The following is a 20,288-nucleotide window of genomic DNA, read 5'->3' on the forward strand; positions in this document are numbered from 1 at the left end:
TCCAGGATTAAAGGGGTTTAGAATGCTGTTCTCTCTTGGCCAATGTGATCCTGGGCGTACAACAAACTTTGGACAAAGCCAAATGTTGGAGCTTAGCTCCTTCCAGGAGCACGCTCAATAATAACTACAAATAGTCGGGAGATATCTTCGGAAATAGTGCCATATCCTGGAATAAATTCCTTACCAAAAGATTTCTTCACCAATGTGTTAGTAAAGGCGTCTAGTAACACATCTCACAAAGACTGAAATTCAGTTTCCCTAGGAGAATTCATGACAGCTGCTGAAAGTTGGGGTCCCATTAAATTAACAATACAGGAAAAAAACACACCAAAAATAAACATGCTTTAAGTAGCATGTGAGGGGTCAAACTAGGGGTTTTTCATGATTCTGAATCCATTGCAACCATTTGTTTTGCACAAAAAACATTCCTTGGGGTGAAGGCGGCTCCCCAAAACTGTGAAAAGTGATGAATCATCACTAAACCATATTTTTGTGGGGGCGTTTTTAGCCCAAGGAATGTTTTTCGTGCAAAACAAATGCTTGCAATGGATTCAGAATCATGAAAAACCCCTAGTTTGACCCCTCACATGCTACTTAAAGCATGTTTAATTTGGTGTGTTTTATCCTGTATAGTTAAGTTAATAGGACCCCAGCTTTCAGCAGCTGTCAAGGATTCTCCTAGGGAAACTGAATTTCAGTCTTTGTGGGATGTGTTACTAGAAGTCTTTACAAACACATTGGTGGAAGACATTTTTTGGTAAGGAATTTATTCCAAGACTTTTTAAGATATCCGCCGACTAAGATGCAATTCTGAGAAATTGCAAGTGCGGTTGCATGGAAAAACCCACGAGAGCAAACCCTTTCTGCATGCATGCAATGTTTGAAATCAACACGAATGAGTGCTGGATGGGTGTTCCATCCCTGCAGAACATGCATTGTGCTCTTTTTAGTATGTGATTCTATGCGTACTCCATGCCCTTTGCTTGTGCCTTATATCATTGTGGCCCTCAACCTCCGTCCATGGGGGGCCATCAATATTCTCTGCTGCTGCTGCTGCATGCAGACCACGTGGACCTTCTTGGCCATATCTCTCATTCTCTGATGCATCTATTTATGCTCTCTTTTCTCTCTCTCTCCCTCTGCCTGTCTGTCTCTTTCTTTCTCTCTGTCTCTCTCCTGATCTCCCTCGACAGTTTTATCTCCATTGGCCTTTTCAAGCCGCTCTCTGGTCTTGTACTTACTTCTTCATTGACCCGCAGGCTCTGCCAGCGTCTGTCAGCTTGAGTTTGTCATCGCTTGTTGACACAGACAGTCACTGCAACAGATTGGTCATTGGTCCACTCTGCACGTCTATACCATTTGCATGATACCGTCTATATGTAGGGAATGGAAGGTTCTCTGTGGAGATGGGGGCTCTCTGGGGATTTCTTTGGGTATTTATATGTATTTCTGTTTTGCATGTTTTTCCTGTCTACATTTAAGTTAAGATTGAATTGAAATTGATTGAAAGTTGAAACCGTATACAGTGCATAGTATTTCAGATTGATTTAGTTGTGTTTTTGGTAGGGATTTCATTGCATTAGAAATACTACATTAACAGTATTGAGGATAGCCTACAGTATATCTCCGTTCTATGTTTGTATATGTGTACTGTGTCCACTTGTAACAAGTGAAATCCTAGCTCATGAGAGTACAAACATCTGTTTTACATACATGTGTGGAAGAAGAATGCCAAACATTTGCAAAGAAGCATTAATCTGGAACATAACTCACCTCACATAAATTCAGTGTTCGCCATATTGCACAGGAACAAAAGTGGGTAATTTTCAACCTCAACTCTGCCTTTCCTGTAGGTGCCGTCAGCGCAGATGTGTGTGGTGAACGAGATTGAGCTGGAGAAAGAGCGATGTGCGAACAGTACCTCTGGGAACGTCACTTCAGGTCATTTTCCTACTCTCCTATTCTCACACTCTTCACACTCTCATTCTTAGTGTTTAGAAAGTATTTGGGAAAAAAATGGGGAGGCAGCAATTAGCTTGATTTGTATTATTGTCAAAAATGTAATTTTACCAACTGTGAATTGGCTTTCTGTTCCCAAGAAAGCTAATACTGTATAGGCCTATTGAAGCAAAATTGAGCTCTGGGAAGTGTGCACCAATTCATTAAACTTTTGTCCAGATTTTATTTAACTTTTTGTCTCTGCTAAGCTGAGATTCTGTGTGTGTGTGACTGTGTGTGCGTCCGTCCATCCGTCAGTCAGTCAGTCCGTCAGTCAGTCAGTCCGTCCGTCCGTCCGTCCGTCAGTCCGTCCGTCCGTCCGTCCGTCCGTCCGTCTTTCCATGTGTCTGTGAACAACTTAACTCCGGTACCGTTGGACTTATAGGTCGCCATACAATAAAACATGATGTTCCCCTGGACTCCTTGGTTCATGACTCACTTCGCCACACAGACACAGTACAGTATCAACAACTTCAATAACTACACTGTTCGGTGTCAGTGAGGAAAATAATACACTGATAACTGGCTCTACTATGACTGTGTTTGTTTACTTTACAGTAAGGCCGATAGTACAGTCATAAAGTAGACTATGTCTACTATGACTGTGTTTGTTTACAGTACAACAGTACAGTCAAAAGAGGTCTGCTAAAAGTCAAAAAGCCCCAGGGGTCTTGTTTCCATTGTGATCCATTGTACTCAATTCATCACTTACCGGTACAACATATACATTATTGTATACTGTAACCTCATACCGGCACAAAGGACAGACCAAGTCTATTGTTATGCTGCCCGGGGAAGATGATTCTGTGGTTACCTGTCTTGCTCATTGACCCCACTACCTTGTCATGGAGGGGTTGAGAGCCTCCAGCGTCCTCCCAGTTCTCACCTACGCACTTCAGTTTAGCACCAACGACGGAGCTGGCCTTCTTCACCAGGGATTGCAAAGAAGAGGATTAATTAACACTCAGAAATTGAAAACGGGGTATGCGGTCAGGCACAGGGAGGAGGACACCCCGACCCCTACGCGAACACATGTGAACACAGTGGTTTTGGCATGTGAGCGGTGTTCTCACGAATGTTACATGCTAGGATATACAACCTGTCAGGAGGTATTCCTCATTTTTATGGCCGTTCCGTTTGTTTCTAGGAAGTCACTGAACACCGGGACACCATATGACGCACAGCCTCAAGCTTTGAATATAAGCATAGTATTCTCACAAACTCACACGCATGCGCAGTACATTAGACAACAGCTGTTAATCCATTTATTAGTAGGGATGTGACCTTTGCCAGTGGCGTACAGTATACCTTCCTGTCGGGGAAGCAGATAGGGAAGTGGAGAAATGACTGAAGGTTGTTGAACAGATAAGGATCAAAGCAGTGCCCACACGGACGGACTCAATCATTACGTATAACAAATTCAACAAGGGTGTGTTGTGTTCTGTTTGAGCTAACTTAAGGTTAGCTCAAGGTTCTGATATGAAACGACAGATCATGTCAAAGCACGTGGGAAGTTCATGTAAACAAACAGCAGAGGTGACCATAGCCTAGGCAGTGAGTGCTGATCATGTGCATGGCCGTATTCATTAGACTCACAGCACTATTTACATTATGTCCAACCTGCCATTGTTAAACTTTCTCATTTTAGAACAGCAAGATCAGTCACAGTGCAAAGCTCCACCCAATGGAGCAGACAGCCTATGAATGTTTTTACACCACAAGCCCACAACACACACACACACACACGCACGCACGCACGCACGCACGCACGCACGCACGCACGCACGCACGCACGCACACACACACACACACACACACACACAGCATACTGGATGAGCCTATGATCTTGACATTTGCAGAGGAGAAAATGAAGGGCGATCATTATCAATCATACTGTATTTCATTTCTCCGTTCAATCGCTATACCCCCAACAGAATATCCATCATGGATTTTTGATGTTGGATCATGCCAGTGAGCATAAGATGTTAAACCTTGTGATTAACAAACACCTAATCTACAAAGGGTAGCCTATGCCAGGGGTTCTCAACCTTTTCATGCCGCGACCCCCCAAATAATCATATTTTAATTGGGGACCCCCCCCACCTTACGAGCACTAAGAGTTGAGGCATTACATTTTGTATAACACGGTTATATTGTGAAAATAGCAGATCTACATGCTCACAACGCCTCGCGTTGTGAGCATGTAGATCGGTTATTTTCACAATGTCTGCCTCTAATATTTGACAATTTGGCCAATGTTTAATTTGTTATTTTAGATTTTTTTTAAAGTCCTTAGATTGTCACTTTAGAAATATGCAGATACCCTCTATACACTTAAAACGTTGGTTTGTTTACTGTTGAGTGAGAAAACAATGTTGCACATTAAAGCTATTTTATTACTATATAAGGCTAGGGCTCCACCAAAATGACGGCGTCGTGCCGGCGTCGGACGGCGTCAAAAAATGAACCGGGGCGAATTTGAGCTTCCGACGTTGACGTCGGCAGTGGAGCACCCTTCATTGATTAAAACGGGAGCGTTCCCAGCGATGACGTTGACGCGACGCTCGACGCGCCCGGTGGAGCCGGGGGGTAACTTTTCCAATAAAACTAATCTTAAAATTGTCCTAACTATTAAATCGCTAAAGTTTCGCTAAAGAACACCCACTCAATTAATTTCAGCCCTGAAAGGCTTTTCTAAATATGTTTTTTGAAATCCGGGCTGTTAATCATCTGGAGACCCTTCAAAATAATCTGGGGACCCCCAGGTTGAGAACAACTGGCCTACGCACCTGTAATACAAGAGAGAGTAAGACCACGGAATTTCCGTTGGCAAATGGGGCAAACAGATCACAAATATTCTGTCTGTGAATATAAAACTAGAGAGCAGAAATAACAGATGGAAATAAACCACTATAGGCGCACGTCTAGTTGAGTGCTTCGGTTTCTCCTATTAATATAAAATATAAACTACCTGCGCAATAATGAAACAAGACACACTTAACTGTTTACAATCTCCATGAGCTGGCACAGAGAATAGAAATATCGGATACAGTTTAAAACCTCAAATTTTAAGGCGATGAAGAACTGTCACACTCAGTTCTGAAATGTAAGTTAAGCTTTAAGGGCTCTCTAGTTAAGTTTCTGAATCTGCTGATATCCTAATATTCTGTGTGTTTTACTCAAATTATTACGTACAATGGCTGCAGACTTCCCTTTGATGTGTGTGTTTAAGGCACAAAAGAGAGTGAACTGGTATTATTTTCATTTGAGAAACGGAAATTGTATTAGGCTATTTGGAAAATACCTGCGCTTCATTCAGTCATGACTGCTGTAAATAATTTAGAACCTGGGAGTTACAGTATTATGCATAGTCAACTGTTTGGTAGGCTACCTTTACAGCCTATAGATCCTATCAAAATACCCACATATTAGGCCCATGTCTTTCATACTCTAATGTTGTTTACACTTCATACAGAGACTATTCTTCGTTTCAGTTATGTTGTAAAACAGCTGTGTATTTAACTTAGCAAATGACAGGGCTAAATGTATGTAGCAGGCATCATTGGTTATGGGGGGAGGGGGAGCCCAATTTCGGAAAGTGTATACTGTATAATTCCTGATGGCGGGCGGGCATGTCTGCCAGTGGATTACAGATTAAATCAGGTTCTGTAAGGAGACCATTTTCCACCAAAGATTTCCAGTCCTGGATCAATCACAGCCTTGTTGACAACAGGAAGCAGAGGGCTTTCGTGGCACACGTCACAGAGGGGGGCAAGGCTATCCGCAAGGATATAAAGAAGGCTCTGCTGGTGGCCAAGGAACGTCAATACCAGGACAGATTGGAGGGCAGGCTGCAGGCCAACAACTCCAGAGAGGTTGATAAGTTCAAACAAACAGTCCTATACTGGAAGCTGTCCTGAGTAAACCTTCCCATCCCCTCGGTCACGGGGCAGCCTTGCCCGTGCCCTATATACACACATAAACCAGGCTGCTTTCTATATCATGCAAGGACTAATGGTTTTAAACCTGTTGTTGTGTTAAACTGTGTATTTGTCATAGTATATTAGAGAAACAGCACATTCGAGACGCGGAGCACTCGTGGTGCGGCACGGGGCGGAGCAAGCGGTCGCCAATACAACGTACTCCAGGCGGTGCGCCGCTCTATTGTCCACGACACTGCGAGCGGCTACCGAAGCCCCCCTGTATCCACGAAGCCCAAACGAGTTACGAGGCCCCCCTGGGTCCACGAAGCCCCAAGCGGCGCGAAGGCCAGCGGACCTTGGTCCTGCTCTTCGCCCCCGAGCGCCGCAGGCGCGAGTGGCCGCGAAGAGCGGGCCAGGGCCGCGCGGCCGGCGGAGCGCCGCGCGAGTTACGAAGCCGTGGTGAATGCAATCGTTATATTTATGCCCAGGCCGTAAGGCCTGGGCAAGCGCACGTTAAACGCTAGCCTGTTGGTTTTGTTGGTGTCAGCCCTAATTGTTTATTTTTCATTGTAGTATTTCTCAGTCTCAACGTTTGTTATTTTTGTAATTTTTGTTTTTGGAGTTGGGCGAAATAAAAAACCCAAAATGGCATCTGTTTTTGGAAGCCTGGCCGCTCGGGCAACTTCACACCCTCTATATGATGACCCAGTCTCACATAGCCAGACAACTATTCCACAATCTCCGAATGCTATATAGAGTCTGGAACTAGACTGCACTCTGTCGAGGTGCTAACTTGTGCCATGTATCAGGTCGCACTTGTAGGTTGCTGCGAGCGCAAGTAGGGTGATGAGTGCTGTAGTACGTATGTGGGCAAGTTGGCACTCTGTCCAGGTGCCAACTTGATGGTGACATCACTGAGAACCCTGCTCCCTTATTTGCTAAAAGTCCTGCCTTTTCACTGTCGGTCACATACATACAGACAGCACTCACCTTTGTGCTGTCAGTCACATACAGACAGCACTCCCTACTTGCGCACTCTGCTGGTGCAAGTAACTGTACACCTCCTGAAATCCGAGACAGGAAGCTGTCATCTGTTCGTCATTTCTGTTCACGAAAATATATATTAAAATATCTTTACATTTAATGAATTTCCATTTCTGCTAAGCAGCAAGCTATATGTGCTTATATGATTTTGATTTGTATTAAATACATTTGCGTGATAAAGACAAAAAGAAAGTGGGGAAGTGGGGAAGAGCGGTCACAGTACAAAATAATTAAAGCCCCTCCACCTTGGGCCCTAGTAACTCAGTCCCACAGACTCCCCCCCCCTTGTGACGCCCCTGTACAGCGATTACTGTACAGTAGGAGTCAGAGACTCTTCACCCCTTGGTACAATAACAAAGCAATCTGTTTAGTCCTTTGTGCCAGTATCAAGGTCCACAACTAAACCTCCTTACATTCTGTTCTTGGATTAATGACTCCTGCTTGACGCTCTGGCACATTCGTAGAAGGACACTGGAATGTATACTACAGAACCATAACAGATGCCTGTTAAGGATAACTGCTGTAAACTTTTCATTATTGATAGATTTGTATTTACTCATTACTAGACTGGCACACAAAGGGGCCATAAAGTCAGGAATACATGGACATGTTGTAATTACCTCCTTCCCATACTGTACCTTCTATTCTCACACACTTTTATTTGAAGCTGATAAAGATGCCTTCCTTCTCCTCCATCCCAACATAACTGCCATTCTGTTATCACAGTCTTCTATAGTATTGATTTTGCCCACTTTCTGTTCAATTGCGTACCGTGTCACGTATACAGTATGGGCTATACGCTACAGTATGCGTTTCGCGAAGCTCAACCATTCAGTTAAGCCGTGGGGTCAGATTGGCCAATCAGGCACTTACTGACTGAGTGGCACAAACGTGACATGGGTGTGACGTTACCAGATATTTGGCGAATTAATAGAAGGATTTTTTTGTGTTTTGCATTTTAATTGACCTTGTATTTAGCATGAATATTCATACCAGCATTTGATTATTGATGCAGACAGCATATTAATTTTGGAGCACCACGGACGGATGGACAGGGGCGAAAACATAGTCTCCCCATGCCTTCGGCCTGGGACGGACATATAGGAACATTTAACTTGCATGACTAGTACTATTGATTTTGCACTAGTACACCTTCCTAGGAAGGTCCTCGATGCACGTCCCATTGGGAGGAGACCCCGTGGCAGACCAAAGACCAGATGGAAGGATTATATCTCCAAACTGGCTTGGGAACGCCTCGGTATTCTCCCTGAGGGAGTGGAGGAAGTTGCTCGGGATAAGGAAATCTGGAAGTCTCAGTTGGAACTGTTACCCCCGCGACCCGATTCCGGATAAGCGGTTGAAGATGGATGGATGGAAGGATGGATGGATGGATGGATGAATATGAACATGAACATTTTAAGTAAAAGCTTCATCAGTGTAATTTTCCTCCCTAATGTGTCTCCTCACATTTTTATCATATCAAAAACCAAAAATGGAGGTAGTCGAACTGGTACAGTACTCTGTACCAGTGAGTACTGGACCAATTCAAGCACTGTCTGTAACGTGTCGTTCAATAGTTTTCATCTTTGACATATTGAAAAAACAAGAATAAAAAAACTGCCCCTCCCTCCCCCTGCTAAACCAGCAGACTCTGTGTCAGGATTAGCCGTGCAAAATATTTTATGACAAAAAGTATCAAATAATAATATCTTGGTTAAAGGCACATTCATTTTTGTGTGCTGAATAGCCTTTTCTTTTTCTTTTTTCTTTTTTTTAAGCACGCACACAAGCCACATCCCTAATCATGTTGCACTAATGTTGCAATAATATGTTGTTAACCATATTATTTACATTTGTTCTACTGCACTTGTTGTTAATATTCGGTGTGTGCGTGCAACGTGCGTGTCTGTGTGTGTGTGTGTGTGTGTGTGTGTGTGTGTGTGTGTGTGTGTGTGTGTGTGTGTGTGTGTGTGTGTGTGTGTGTGAGAGATGTTTATAAAGTAGGCCTTTGTGGCTGTCCTTGTGAGTCAGTGAGTAACAATATGTGAATGGTAATGTTCTTTCCTGGCAGGTTGCCAAGGCATGTGGGATATCATTGCCTGCTGGCCATCTGCCAAGGTTGGTGAAGTGGTTACCATAACGTGCCCCAATTACTTCAGCTATTTCAGTGACAACCACAAAGGTAAACCTTTTTTTGTTGCTGTTGTTGTTTCAATTCTCAGTTACAAGAAAATCTGGTTTAATTCACTTTTCTTCCCTTTAAAGTGAGATCACATTTTCTGTGTCTTCCTTCCACTACATTGTGGTTGGTAACATGAAGAAAAACAAAAGGGGGGAAATGCAATGTGGAATATTCATAAAACCTTAGTAGTAGTTTGTGTAAAAAAAATCACACCCGTGTGAACTGAGCGGTGGTTTACCCACCAACCCCCCCCCCCCCCCTCCCCCCCTGTGTGTTTGTGTGTGTGTGTGTGTGTGTGTGTTGCAGTTGATGCACAGGCCAGGCTAGACTCAACAGCACCTCTCTGGTCACCCAGGGTACTCAGGCTACATACACCAGAGGCTACAGACACACAGACAGACAGACACACACACACGCACGGATACACACACGGCCACGCTATGGAGACGGTGTGACCACCGCTCAAAAACTGCAGGCAATCAAGAGAACCAAGGGGAATTGCATTGGTTGGGCTCAAAAAGATATTTAGCTTAACTCATTTCCTGCGATCCCCGTAGAAACCGGAGATTTCCCGCTTTACCACTCTGCGATGCCCGAGGAGCCCGAAGATTTAATTAGCTTTAATCATTATGAAACGATTAAAAGTATGATCGCTGTATATAGCCGCTTCGGAGACTTTAGGCCCGCCTCCTAACTGTATCTGGTGGTATTTCCGGTTTAGACCGGATCTAGGTTTCCATATCCGGTCTGAGAGCCAATCATAGCTCCGGGCCCATAGGTTTCCATGTAAACAAGGAAGCATCCTGCTCGGTCATATCATCGTCTTTTTTCCACGCGTTTTTTTTTAAAAAGTTGATAGCTGTTTGATTCTTGTGCCCGCGTGGCAATTGATCCGCGCACATATCGTCTGCTATGTGCGCGGCCGCGGACGTGTCCACGTGTTACCATAGCGCACAGCTGGCTGTTTCCAATGTTTTCTTATGTAAACACTTTTTATTCAAAAGCTGTCATCAAGTCTACCGGTCTACTACATGAGTCGCGCACAGATCATGCACTATGCGTGCACGTGCCCACGTTAAAAGGTAAGGACAATTTGGCAGGAAAACAGTTCAGCCTATGTTTAAAATAGCAGCAAACGAGTTAATAAATCTGCCCTTTCCTAAGCCAAGAGAAAACAATTGGAAAACTTTTTTCACAGACCCTCTTGTGTCAGATTGTTATTACTAAATATGGCCATTTTGCTCATTCCTCATACTTGGGGGTAAGAGCAAAAAAAGAAAAGGCAGCTGTGTGAATATGGTCAATTACAATGAGACATCCTCATTGCTGTGAGCATGCGGGGGATATGCCCTCACAAACCCTCTCTGTAGCTTTGTGAATGTGAAAGAATGTTATACTTTATAGTACATTGTGTATTGATCTTGTAGACTAATTGATTGCTCGTTATGCAGGAGTAAATGTGCGTTAGAATGTGATTTTCTGAACAAACCCTCCCTGCTTCCATTTCTCCCATTTTCCCTGGTCTGTCAACTCGGCGACAACAATTCTTGCCTTTTCTGTATAGGATCACTGATATGGTTCACTGAACAACTAAAGGACAAATTATGTTTGCTCTTACATTGTGTAACAGAGCATTCTTCATGCTATGATAAGGAATGGAAACCCATTTTAGATAAAAGTATTGCCACCGATCGGTTGAGCTGTTTTTGAAATTAGCTCCAGAAAACGGAAACCACACACACACAGACCCTCTCATAAACAGAGCGTAATAAAATGTCTCTGAACACCGTAAAAGGTCTAATTTCATAACATTAACATTATGACATAACATTAAAGTTATACCATGTAACTTTTTTTATAAAACAAATCTTAAAATTGTCCTAACTGTTAATTCGCTAAAGTTTTAGAACGCCCACTCCGTTATTTTCAGCTTCAAAAGCCTTCTCTTTATGTTTTCTATGAGCCGTGAGGGGGAGAGAATTTCGCGGCAAAATGACGTCATCATACACTACCGGCCAATCACAGCGAGGGTTATACACTGCCGGCCAATCACAGCGCATCTTGAAGTGGGGTCGCTAGGGCGGCCATATTTGTAGTCTCCCGTGTGTCTCTATACTCGGGTGAACGGTGAAGCATGGTTGAAGGAGTCTTTTTCTCCGGAATGCCTGAACGCACAGGAACCAGGGACCCCTCTAAAGATAGATCTCGGCGAGGTGGAGGCAGACGCGGGGGTGTCCGCGGCGAAAAACGGCCAAAAGACGCGGACGCGACCGAGGTTTGCTATAGAGCTACTGACCACTAGTTGAGCAACTTACACAGTATAGCTTTAACATATTCTGTTATTTAGGCCCAAAATATTGCTTTGGGCTTTGGTTTTAGTCTTGATTGTGATTATGTTGCTTGCTTAGAGTTGCTGGTCAATTGATATACCATTATGTTTTGTCAATTTGACTTTCATTCTGATTAAACGATAAAATTACCAATTTTTTTTTTAAAGTGAAGTATCCCTTTAATCAGCTTGTGCGTTTTAACAATGCCCACATATGGAGATCCCTGCTCTGAGTATCTGACATCACTGTGATGTCACCTGTTTGTGCCTATATATGGAGATCCCTGCTCTGAGTATCTGACATCACTGCAATGTCACCTGTGATGTTCATCACCACAGTATCAGGCATTACACGTATACATACATACATAGTTACATACAGACAAGCTGTGCCGGTTCTCACAGTTAAACTGCGACCTATGGTCGCAAAAACAATGTCTGCTAAAAGGACAAAAAATCGCAGCACCTTAAGTTGGCTGTAAATTCAAAAGAATATTTATTGCCATTTTAGTGGCAGCGTGGACACCGGCCAACGTCACTTAATAGGAATTTCATCACATGCATATGATTTCACCCATTCAAAATGCCGGTGTCTTTTCTGGACAACTACCATGCATTAACAATGACAACACATCCATCTCCTGTCTTTTTCACACTTATTTTCACTGCGTTAAGGCAGTGGCCCATAACCGCTCAGGACATAGCTTCCTATGCCTGGGGATTAGGTCTGGGCTGCCGCCTGACTGAATTCCCCCTGCCTGCCACACTATCGTGGCACACTTGGTGGCTCGCTTATCCAACCATCCACATTCCAAACACGCACACTCTTGCTTGCGCACGCACGCACGCACTCACGCACACACGCACGCACGCGCGCACACACACACGCGCGCGCACACGGCCAATCAAAATTATTTTTGAGTGGTGGTCACACCGTCTCCATAGCGTGGCTGTGTGTGTATGCGTGTATGCGTCCGTGTCTGTCTGTCTGTATGTAGCCTGAGCCTGGCCTGCAATACCGTTGACTGACCAGAGAGGTGCTGTTGAGCAGCCTTGAAATGTACATGCATGCATGCACTCACACATGCACACGCAGGCACGCACGCACGCACACACACACAAGCACACACACACACAAGCACACACACACACACACACACACACACACACACACACACACACACACACACACACACACACACACAGACAGACAGACGCATACACGCATACACACACACACACACACACAGCCTTGAAATTAATGGACACCACCGCTCGGTTCACACTGGTGTGATGTGATTTTGAATACTTGCATCAACCCCCCAAATAATCCACTCCCATTTTCACCTGAAGAGTGTTCCGCCAAGTTGCTCACTTTTTGCAACCCCTAACGTTTTGATCCAAACCTCGCCAAAATTGGTACACCATATCTCTGTTGTCATATGATCAGGATGCATCTGTCAGATTTCTCGGTTTCCATTCCGATTGACTTTGATTGGCTTTCAAAGTTTGCAGGAGGGGCCCACAAAATGTCACAAGTATCTGATCTGTGAGAAACTTTAAACGCACCTTCCCAGTATGGCCAAGGAAGAACCTCCACCCAAAACATCTGGACCGTACCTATGTTCCCCAGGTTCTATGTTCCCCACTTACCACCAGTGTTGGGCAGTAACGAATTACTAATAATATATTACTGTAATATTATTACTTTTTCCAGTAACGAGTAGTGTAAGGTATTACTCTAAAAAAATGGTAATATATAACGCTTTACTCCGCAAAAAAAAGCCTCGTTACTCCGTTACTAGCCATTTTAGCCGATTGCAGAAAAGAACAGATCTACAAGACATCAACATACATCTACAGAGATGCGATGTAGCTTGTAGATCAGTCATTTGCGCAGTGCGCACAGTTATGACGTTGCTTATGTCATCATGAGACCAGTGCATGGACCAGTGTCAGCGCTGCGCTGCCTGTCACAGTGAGAGCATACAGCGTGCAACGCGCTTACATGGATGGGACATTTACAATCTACAAGCACTCCTCTCGGCCGCGGAGGGGTCCGTCGCGGGAGTCCGCCGCGGAGGGGTCCGTCGCGGGGGTCCGCCCGCCTCCGCCGCGGAGGGGTCCGTCGCGGGGGTCCGCCGCGGACCGTCCGCGGAGCTCAGCGGGACCACCGTGGACCACTGCGGACTGAGTTGCTGCCAGTTAGCGTAGCCTCCACTGTCTGAGCCCAATAAGCCTCATGTCTGTTGTAAAATGTAAAACTACTCACCGAAATAGACGGTTTTAGGGAGTTGAAAGCCTACTTTCCTTAGTGGGAACACCCAGAGCCCCTGCACCTCACGTCTAAAATAGCCTAAACTTTTTAGGCAGAAAAGAAAATATGTAGCCTATTATTTAAGGATAATATGGGCAGGGGTCTTCAACAGAGCTGAGAGTTTTAAATGTAATAAAAAATAAGCAATGTTTTGTTGGGTTATATATTATATGTCTTAATTATTAATTGATTCGCTTGTAGGCCTATATCAAAATCCATTAAAAAAGGTTTCTAACTGTTCCCAGGTCAAATATTGATGTGTGATTAAAATGTGATTAATTGAGATTAATTAATTACAAAGCCTGCAATTATAATTTCTTTAATCGCATCCCAGAGACTCTTATTGTTCCAATAAATTGGATTCAGTTCTAAAAGGAGCTGGCTAAACAGATTTTGCAGGTAAAAAAAAAAAAAAAAAAAAAGTAATATAACTTAATATATTACATATTATTACTCTTGATTCCAAGTAATAAGTAATATAATATTATTACTTTTTCCAAGGAGTAATAAGTAATAAGTAATAAGTAGCGATTACTCTCCTAAGTAATATTGCCCAACACTGCTTACCACCTAAACCTAACAACCCTAACCCTAACCTCAGTAAAACTAATGCTGGTTAACCTGTGGGGAACATAGAACCTGGGGAACATAGGGTGGACCCCAAAATATCCTGTTATAGCACCACCAGGAGCTAGATTTTTGCAAAATATGGATTCCAAACATTGCTGGCACATAATAAACTACCTGTGTCAGGCACATCTTTGTCCCTGTTGGTATTATTAGAAGTGTGCTCTCATTATTGGCTCCATCTCAGTGACGCGCGGATAATGGATATAGAGAACACATTATTATGGCAGAGATTGTTTTTGCAGTGTGCGATATTTCCCAAATTTGCATAAAAATGCAGAGCCAACTCTGGATTTGTTTTTTCAGAGGCGATTTCACCACCTAAAGGGAGAAACACAAATGCGGTTTTGTGAGTCATGTGACAAGGACCATCAAACAGGCTTTTGATACAGCCTACTGTTTGCCTGAAATTTCATTCTCAAAATTGTGGGTGGGGGCTATTTCTTAAAAAAGATGCATAGGGGTGCCCACTGGCCTTGCGGTTCAGCCACGTGTCGTGTGGGCTCTGGTGCATGGCAGCGTGTTGCGGGTTTGACGACCTTTGCTGCGTGTCACTCCCCATCTCTCTCCCCATCTCCTGTCAGTCTACTGTCCTATCAATAATATATATAATATATTGCCAATCTACAAGCTTGCCTATATTCACAATACTTATCAATGGATATATTTATCTGTGGAAGTCAAACTAAATGCTTTCACTTCTGCACATAGAGGGTGCAAACACTAAGTCCCCCTCAGCTTGTGTCCTTTATAGCTGCACTCACTGACATGGCCTGTGCGCTCAGATGCTCACTTTTCTAGTTTCAATGGTATTTTACTATTCAATGAAAAGTTATATATTCTTCATTGATTTGCCTGATACGTGGTATGATTTTGTAATGATACACTAATTGTACGGACATTCCCCAATCTTATTGCAAAGTAACATTTATTTAATTTACTTTTATTTTAATGTAATCGTCTGTACTCCACTGACAGTTTATTGCCCATGCAGTGGCCTCAGCCTCACTACAATTTCACGATTCATCCTTAAGCTATCTCTTCAAGAAATTCCACAAAGGCCTTGAGATTCAGATTCACTACATCCTTTGGTGTGTTTTGCTTGGACCTGAACTCTTGATAGCTGATAAGTTATTATTACTGTAGGTAGATAGGAAGGTAGGTACTGTAGGTAGTAAGGTAGGTAGGTACGTAGTTAGGTAGGAAGGTAGGTAGGTATGTAAGTAGGTACCTGCGTACCTACCTAGGTACCGTAGGTCTTTTGTAGGAGTGGTTCACACTAGCAAGATGGCTGCTGCACAATTCAAAATTCCATTGAACCCGCCTTTGGGCGGGCACGAGGTAGCCTCGCAAGCCATCCCGAGTTACGTCATCACCAATGTGCTTCCTTTCTCGGTCTGGTGTCCCTCCCATCGAGTCTCTTTATGAGAATTTAGGTTCTCAATTTCCAATCAAAAGGCTGCATTTCGAGCGAACCCGCCTCACACCGCTCCTGATTGGTCGAGCGGCTGCTACAGTTCTCGCATTTTGTAAACAAACATGGCGGACCCCATGTCTGATGCGAGTTCACAAATCGCAAATAAAAGCTGCATTAAGCGAAGTTTTATCTGAAATAAACGGCATCTCATAACTTAACTAGACCAGGTCAACCTGGTTGTGCCAGACCCCGGGACAGACAAAGCCTTATGTAGGCCGACCCTCTGTCTGTCATCATCATTTATGACATCATGCCTTTTGTAGGCATGTCATCATCATGTCATCATCATATATACCCTTTATATAGAAAACCCGGACAGACAGACCGACATTTGCTTATGTAGGCCTACCCATTTCATGGGTCTGGCAAAAATCAAACCTCGGTTCGAAGTGAAGCGGTGAATCTGAGTATAAAATTGTGTGGCGAGTCAAATTGTCATGTGAAGCTTGACCAATGTTCAATTTCTCATTTTGGACTGGACAGGCACGTGACAGGCACGGGACAGACAAACTCAAACTAATACCGACATAAGGCACAAAGTGCCAGACTTAGTCACATATTCTGAATGAATGAATGATTTTATCTGGAGGGCCGAATTGTCATGTGAAGCTTGACCAATCCTCAAAGTATCCAATCATCAGACTGGGACGGACACTACACACATATTCTGGACGTACGGGACAGATAAAACCTGTTCATTCTGGACTGAAATGACCATATATGGACATGAGGTGACAGACATTTTGTTTTTGATAAAACCTGTTCATTCTGGACTGAAATGACCATATATGGACATGGGACACACATTTTGTTTTTTATAAAACCTGTTCATTCTGGACTGAAATGACCATATATGGACATGGGACACACATTTTGTTTTTGATAAAACCTGTTCATTCTGGACTGAAAATGCCATATATGGACGTGGGACACACAAAGCCACTCCTTGGAAGCGGCTTTCACCGCTTCAGAAACTAACAACAGTTTGCACCTTTGGAATTTCTGTCTGGAAAAGACGTATTTGATGTTCTCCCGATGATGTTTTGATGCGCTGATGACTACTGAATGGACCTGTCAGTCAAAGTGAGTAACTACGTCATCGCGTAATGCATCGTCTATGGAGAACTCCCAGACTCTCCTTTTGGAGAGTCTGGCTGTTGCGAGGCCTGGCACGAGGACCAATGAAATTGAATGCTGCTCTTAGAACACATTCCAATGACTATAAGTCGTATCTGCAAGACTCATCATTACTTGCGCCAGCCGAGGGCGTACTGCGTTGGGTGTAATTGTGTGTCTGCCCAGTGTAATCCCACTGACTGTGCCGTACGGGCCGTGGCCAATCAGAGAGGGGCCGTCTAAGCCGTTGCCATTGAGGGATCAGCATTCTTTGTGACGTCACCATCAACAAGTGCAACCTGATATAAATAACAAGGCACAAGTTGGCACCTCGGCAGAGTGCCAACTTGCCCACCCACATACATACAGACAGCACCGATCGCGTAGTACAGGGGTCTTCAACGTTTTCAGGACAGGGACCCCTTAGTTGAGAGAGAGATGAAGCAGGGACCCCCACAACCTTTTCATAGATTCTATATAGTTTCATCGTTTGACAGCACGATCATCAGTGTATTTTTGATCCTGTCAATTTGTGTTTTCAGATATTTAACCACTTGAACCGTCAATACCAACAAGCAGAAAACAAACAACTTAACCTTTCACTCTGTACTTAGTCTGCTCTTTTCCCCCTCTACACCAAAGCTCTTTGCCGAAAATAGCCGATCTACAAGCTCACAACTGTGAGCTTGTATAGAGCATAGCAGTGGGCCAGTGGTGGCCCTTTTGTTTACCGGCTCTCATTCCACAGATAGAAAGCCCATTCATTCAGCCCATAGAGATTTCCGGAAATATTTCGATTTATTATTTTTGTGGTTTTAAAATATTTTCGACACAGAATCAAATGTTTTATGGTCACGATTCACCAGGAGTCTGGATGGCTTGGTTCCAAGCTTAAAGCAAATATTATCAATATTTTTGGAAATCTCCATGCTGAATTTATCGATCATCACCTCCCCTAATCCCACACCCAGCCAGTCCGTCTGCTGCCAGGTGTTGACTAAATCCCTTCATCATAAATAGATACACTTGCATAATCCTTCTACCTCTATGGATACCTTTTTATCTAAGAGCACTTGATTATTTATTGAGCCTTTTGTTCATGGTTCAGTGCTTAATTATTCGTTAGCACAACAGGTGTTGTGTTATCTTCCAGGAGACTAGGAGAGCAATCTCCATTCCAACAACAACAAGGATAGCTTTGAAAGATTTGCATTTTGTAAATGGTGACTCAAGAGGAATGCACAAGACAAGATTTGGATAATTGTGGTCGGGTCTGATCCTTTTCTGCTGTGGCAATATGCTCTATGAATCACAGGAGCAGAGATGAGAGATTGTGTGATGACTTCTGTATTGTCATACAGCCTGATTGACACCTCTGGCTCTGAGGTCAATGTTCTCGTTTCAGCCTTCGAAAGGCTTCATTTATTTGCAAAAGCAAAAAAGGGAAAGGGAATTTGATAAATGGGAACAACTAAAGCCAGCTTGAACAAGCCAGAAGCGATCTCTTTACTCCCTTTCGGAGAACACACACCTCTAGCCCCCCACAAGCACACCCGAGCAACAGTGTATAACCCTTCTTATACACAGGGATGTTATCTAAATGGTCATTGCTAGACAGTACAATAACACTGACTGGTTAAGTTAAGAGCGTCCATGTATGGTATATATACTAAGATGCAGTGGCGTAACAACCCCCTGGTTTTCACCACGCCCCCACAAGTTTTTATTGGATATTTGTAATGCGATCATTCAACACATGTTTTACTCTGAAATTGGATCCTACTACTGGAAAGAGAAGCAGCAGCCACCAGGCTCCATCAATATTTTCTCAACTGCTTTTGCGTCTCTGTATATGGGCCCCTGCACGTCTGGACATACTGTACATGCTTGTTACACTTATGGACAACATCAATGGTATTGTTGGATCTGCCAAAAGAGACTGTGTAGAAATAGACCTTGGAGCAGTTGTTGAATGACAGTAACAGGAGCTGTGAAACATACACACAGAAATTATTGGCACAGATTGGCATTCTAAAATGTCTATTTTACTTCACAATGGCAGTCTCTCTGCACTACCTTTTCCCCCTGTATACACATTCCACAGTCAATCCAGTGTAAAAAGTGACACTTGCTGTAATCTTCATGATAATGTAACTGCTTGCTTAAACCTTAGGGTCATATGAATCTCTTTTAGTTTAAAGTATACTTTCAGAAACCACATTTGTTTCTACATAAAACAATCACATAGTTGTGTTGAAGAGCAATCTGAGCAGTTCCACTTTAAATGGTAAATAAATGGTAAATGGTGCATTTATATAGCGCTTTTATCCAAAGCGCTTTACAGAGATTGTGCATTACATTCACCCATTCACGCACACATTCATACACCGGTGGCAGAGGAAACCATGCAAGGCACCAACCTGCTCACCGGGAGCAAAGTGGGGTTCAGAGTCTTGCCCAAGGACCCTTCGACATTGACTCAGGAGGAGCCCGGATTCGAACTGGGAACCCTTCGGGAACCCTTCGTGCTCTAATAACGGTTTCTCTACCCCTGAGCTATGCCGCCCCACTTTAAATAGCAATACTGAGCCAAATTATGAGTTCACGGTTTTGTTTTGTATCCATGCACTGGACATGTGATTTAGCTGTGGTTCTGTTCCTGTTTAACACTTAAATTGACGATTTGTTTTCCAACAGATTCTTATCATGAAAAAGTGCTGATGCATTCAAAGTGCAATATAGGTACAGTACTACTCAAAAGTGCTATTCATCTCAAAACCAACATCTTGAGATGAATAGCACTTTTGAATAGTACTGTATCTATATTGCACTTTGAACGCATCAGTACTTTTTCTTTTATTCTTTTTTTTTTTTACCAATGCTGTCTGCTCTCTCTCTACTTTTTAATGTTTGTAAATGGCTTTGGCCTTTTTAATATGTCTGTTGTTGGAGCGGTGAAAGCGCTCCCAATAGACAGGTATGTCTGTGGCTGGCTGGCTATGTGGCTGGCTGGCTGGCTGGCTGGCTGGCTGGGTATGTCTGTAGCCTGGCAATACCTTGAGTGGCCACACAAGTTAAAGGAGGGGCGCTGTTGTGCAGGCACAAACACACACGCGCACACACACACACACACACACACACACACACACACACACACACACACACACACACACACACACACACACACACACACACACACACACACACAGATTCACCGCTCCACTTCGAACCGAGGTTTGATTTTTTTTTAATGTGACAGGCTCTGTGAGCTGTGG

General features: G+C 43.6%; 1 protein-coding gene across 1 annotated transcript in view; it reads left to right on the top strand.

Moving 5' to 3' along the window:
• Window positions 1–1,868: 1,868 nt before the first annotated feature.
• The window catches only part of vipr1b (vasoactive intestinal peptide receptor 1b), a gene marked incomplete at both ends in the record, with an annotated part of 106,701 nt that continues 88,281 nt past the window's right edge, over window positions 1,869–20,288 (top strand). Inside the window, 2 exons of the mRNA XM_080751933.1 lie at window positions 1,869–1,941; window positions 9,037–9,147. Coding sequence (XP_080608059.1) covers window positions 1,869–1,941; window positions 9,037–9,147 — 184 coding nt within the window. The remainder of the gene's footprint in view (window positions 1,942–9,036; window positions 9,148–20,288) is intronic.

This window comes from Nannobrachium achirus, assembly GCF_963921795.1.
Source record: "Nannobrachium achirus genome assembly, chromosome: 21".
Classification (NCBI taxonomy): Eukaryota; Metazoa; Chordata; class Actinopteri; order Myctophiformes; family Myctophidae; genus Nannobrachium; species Nannobrachium achirus.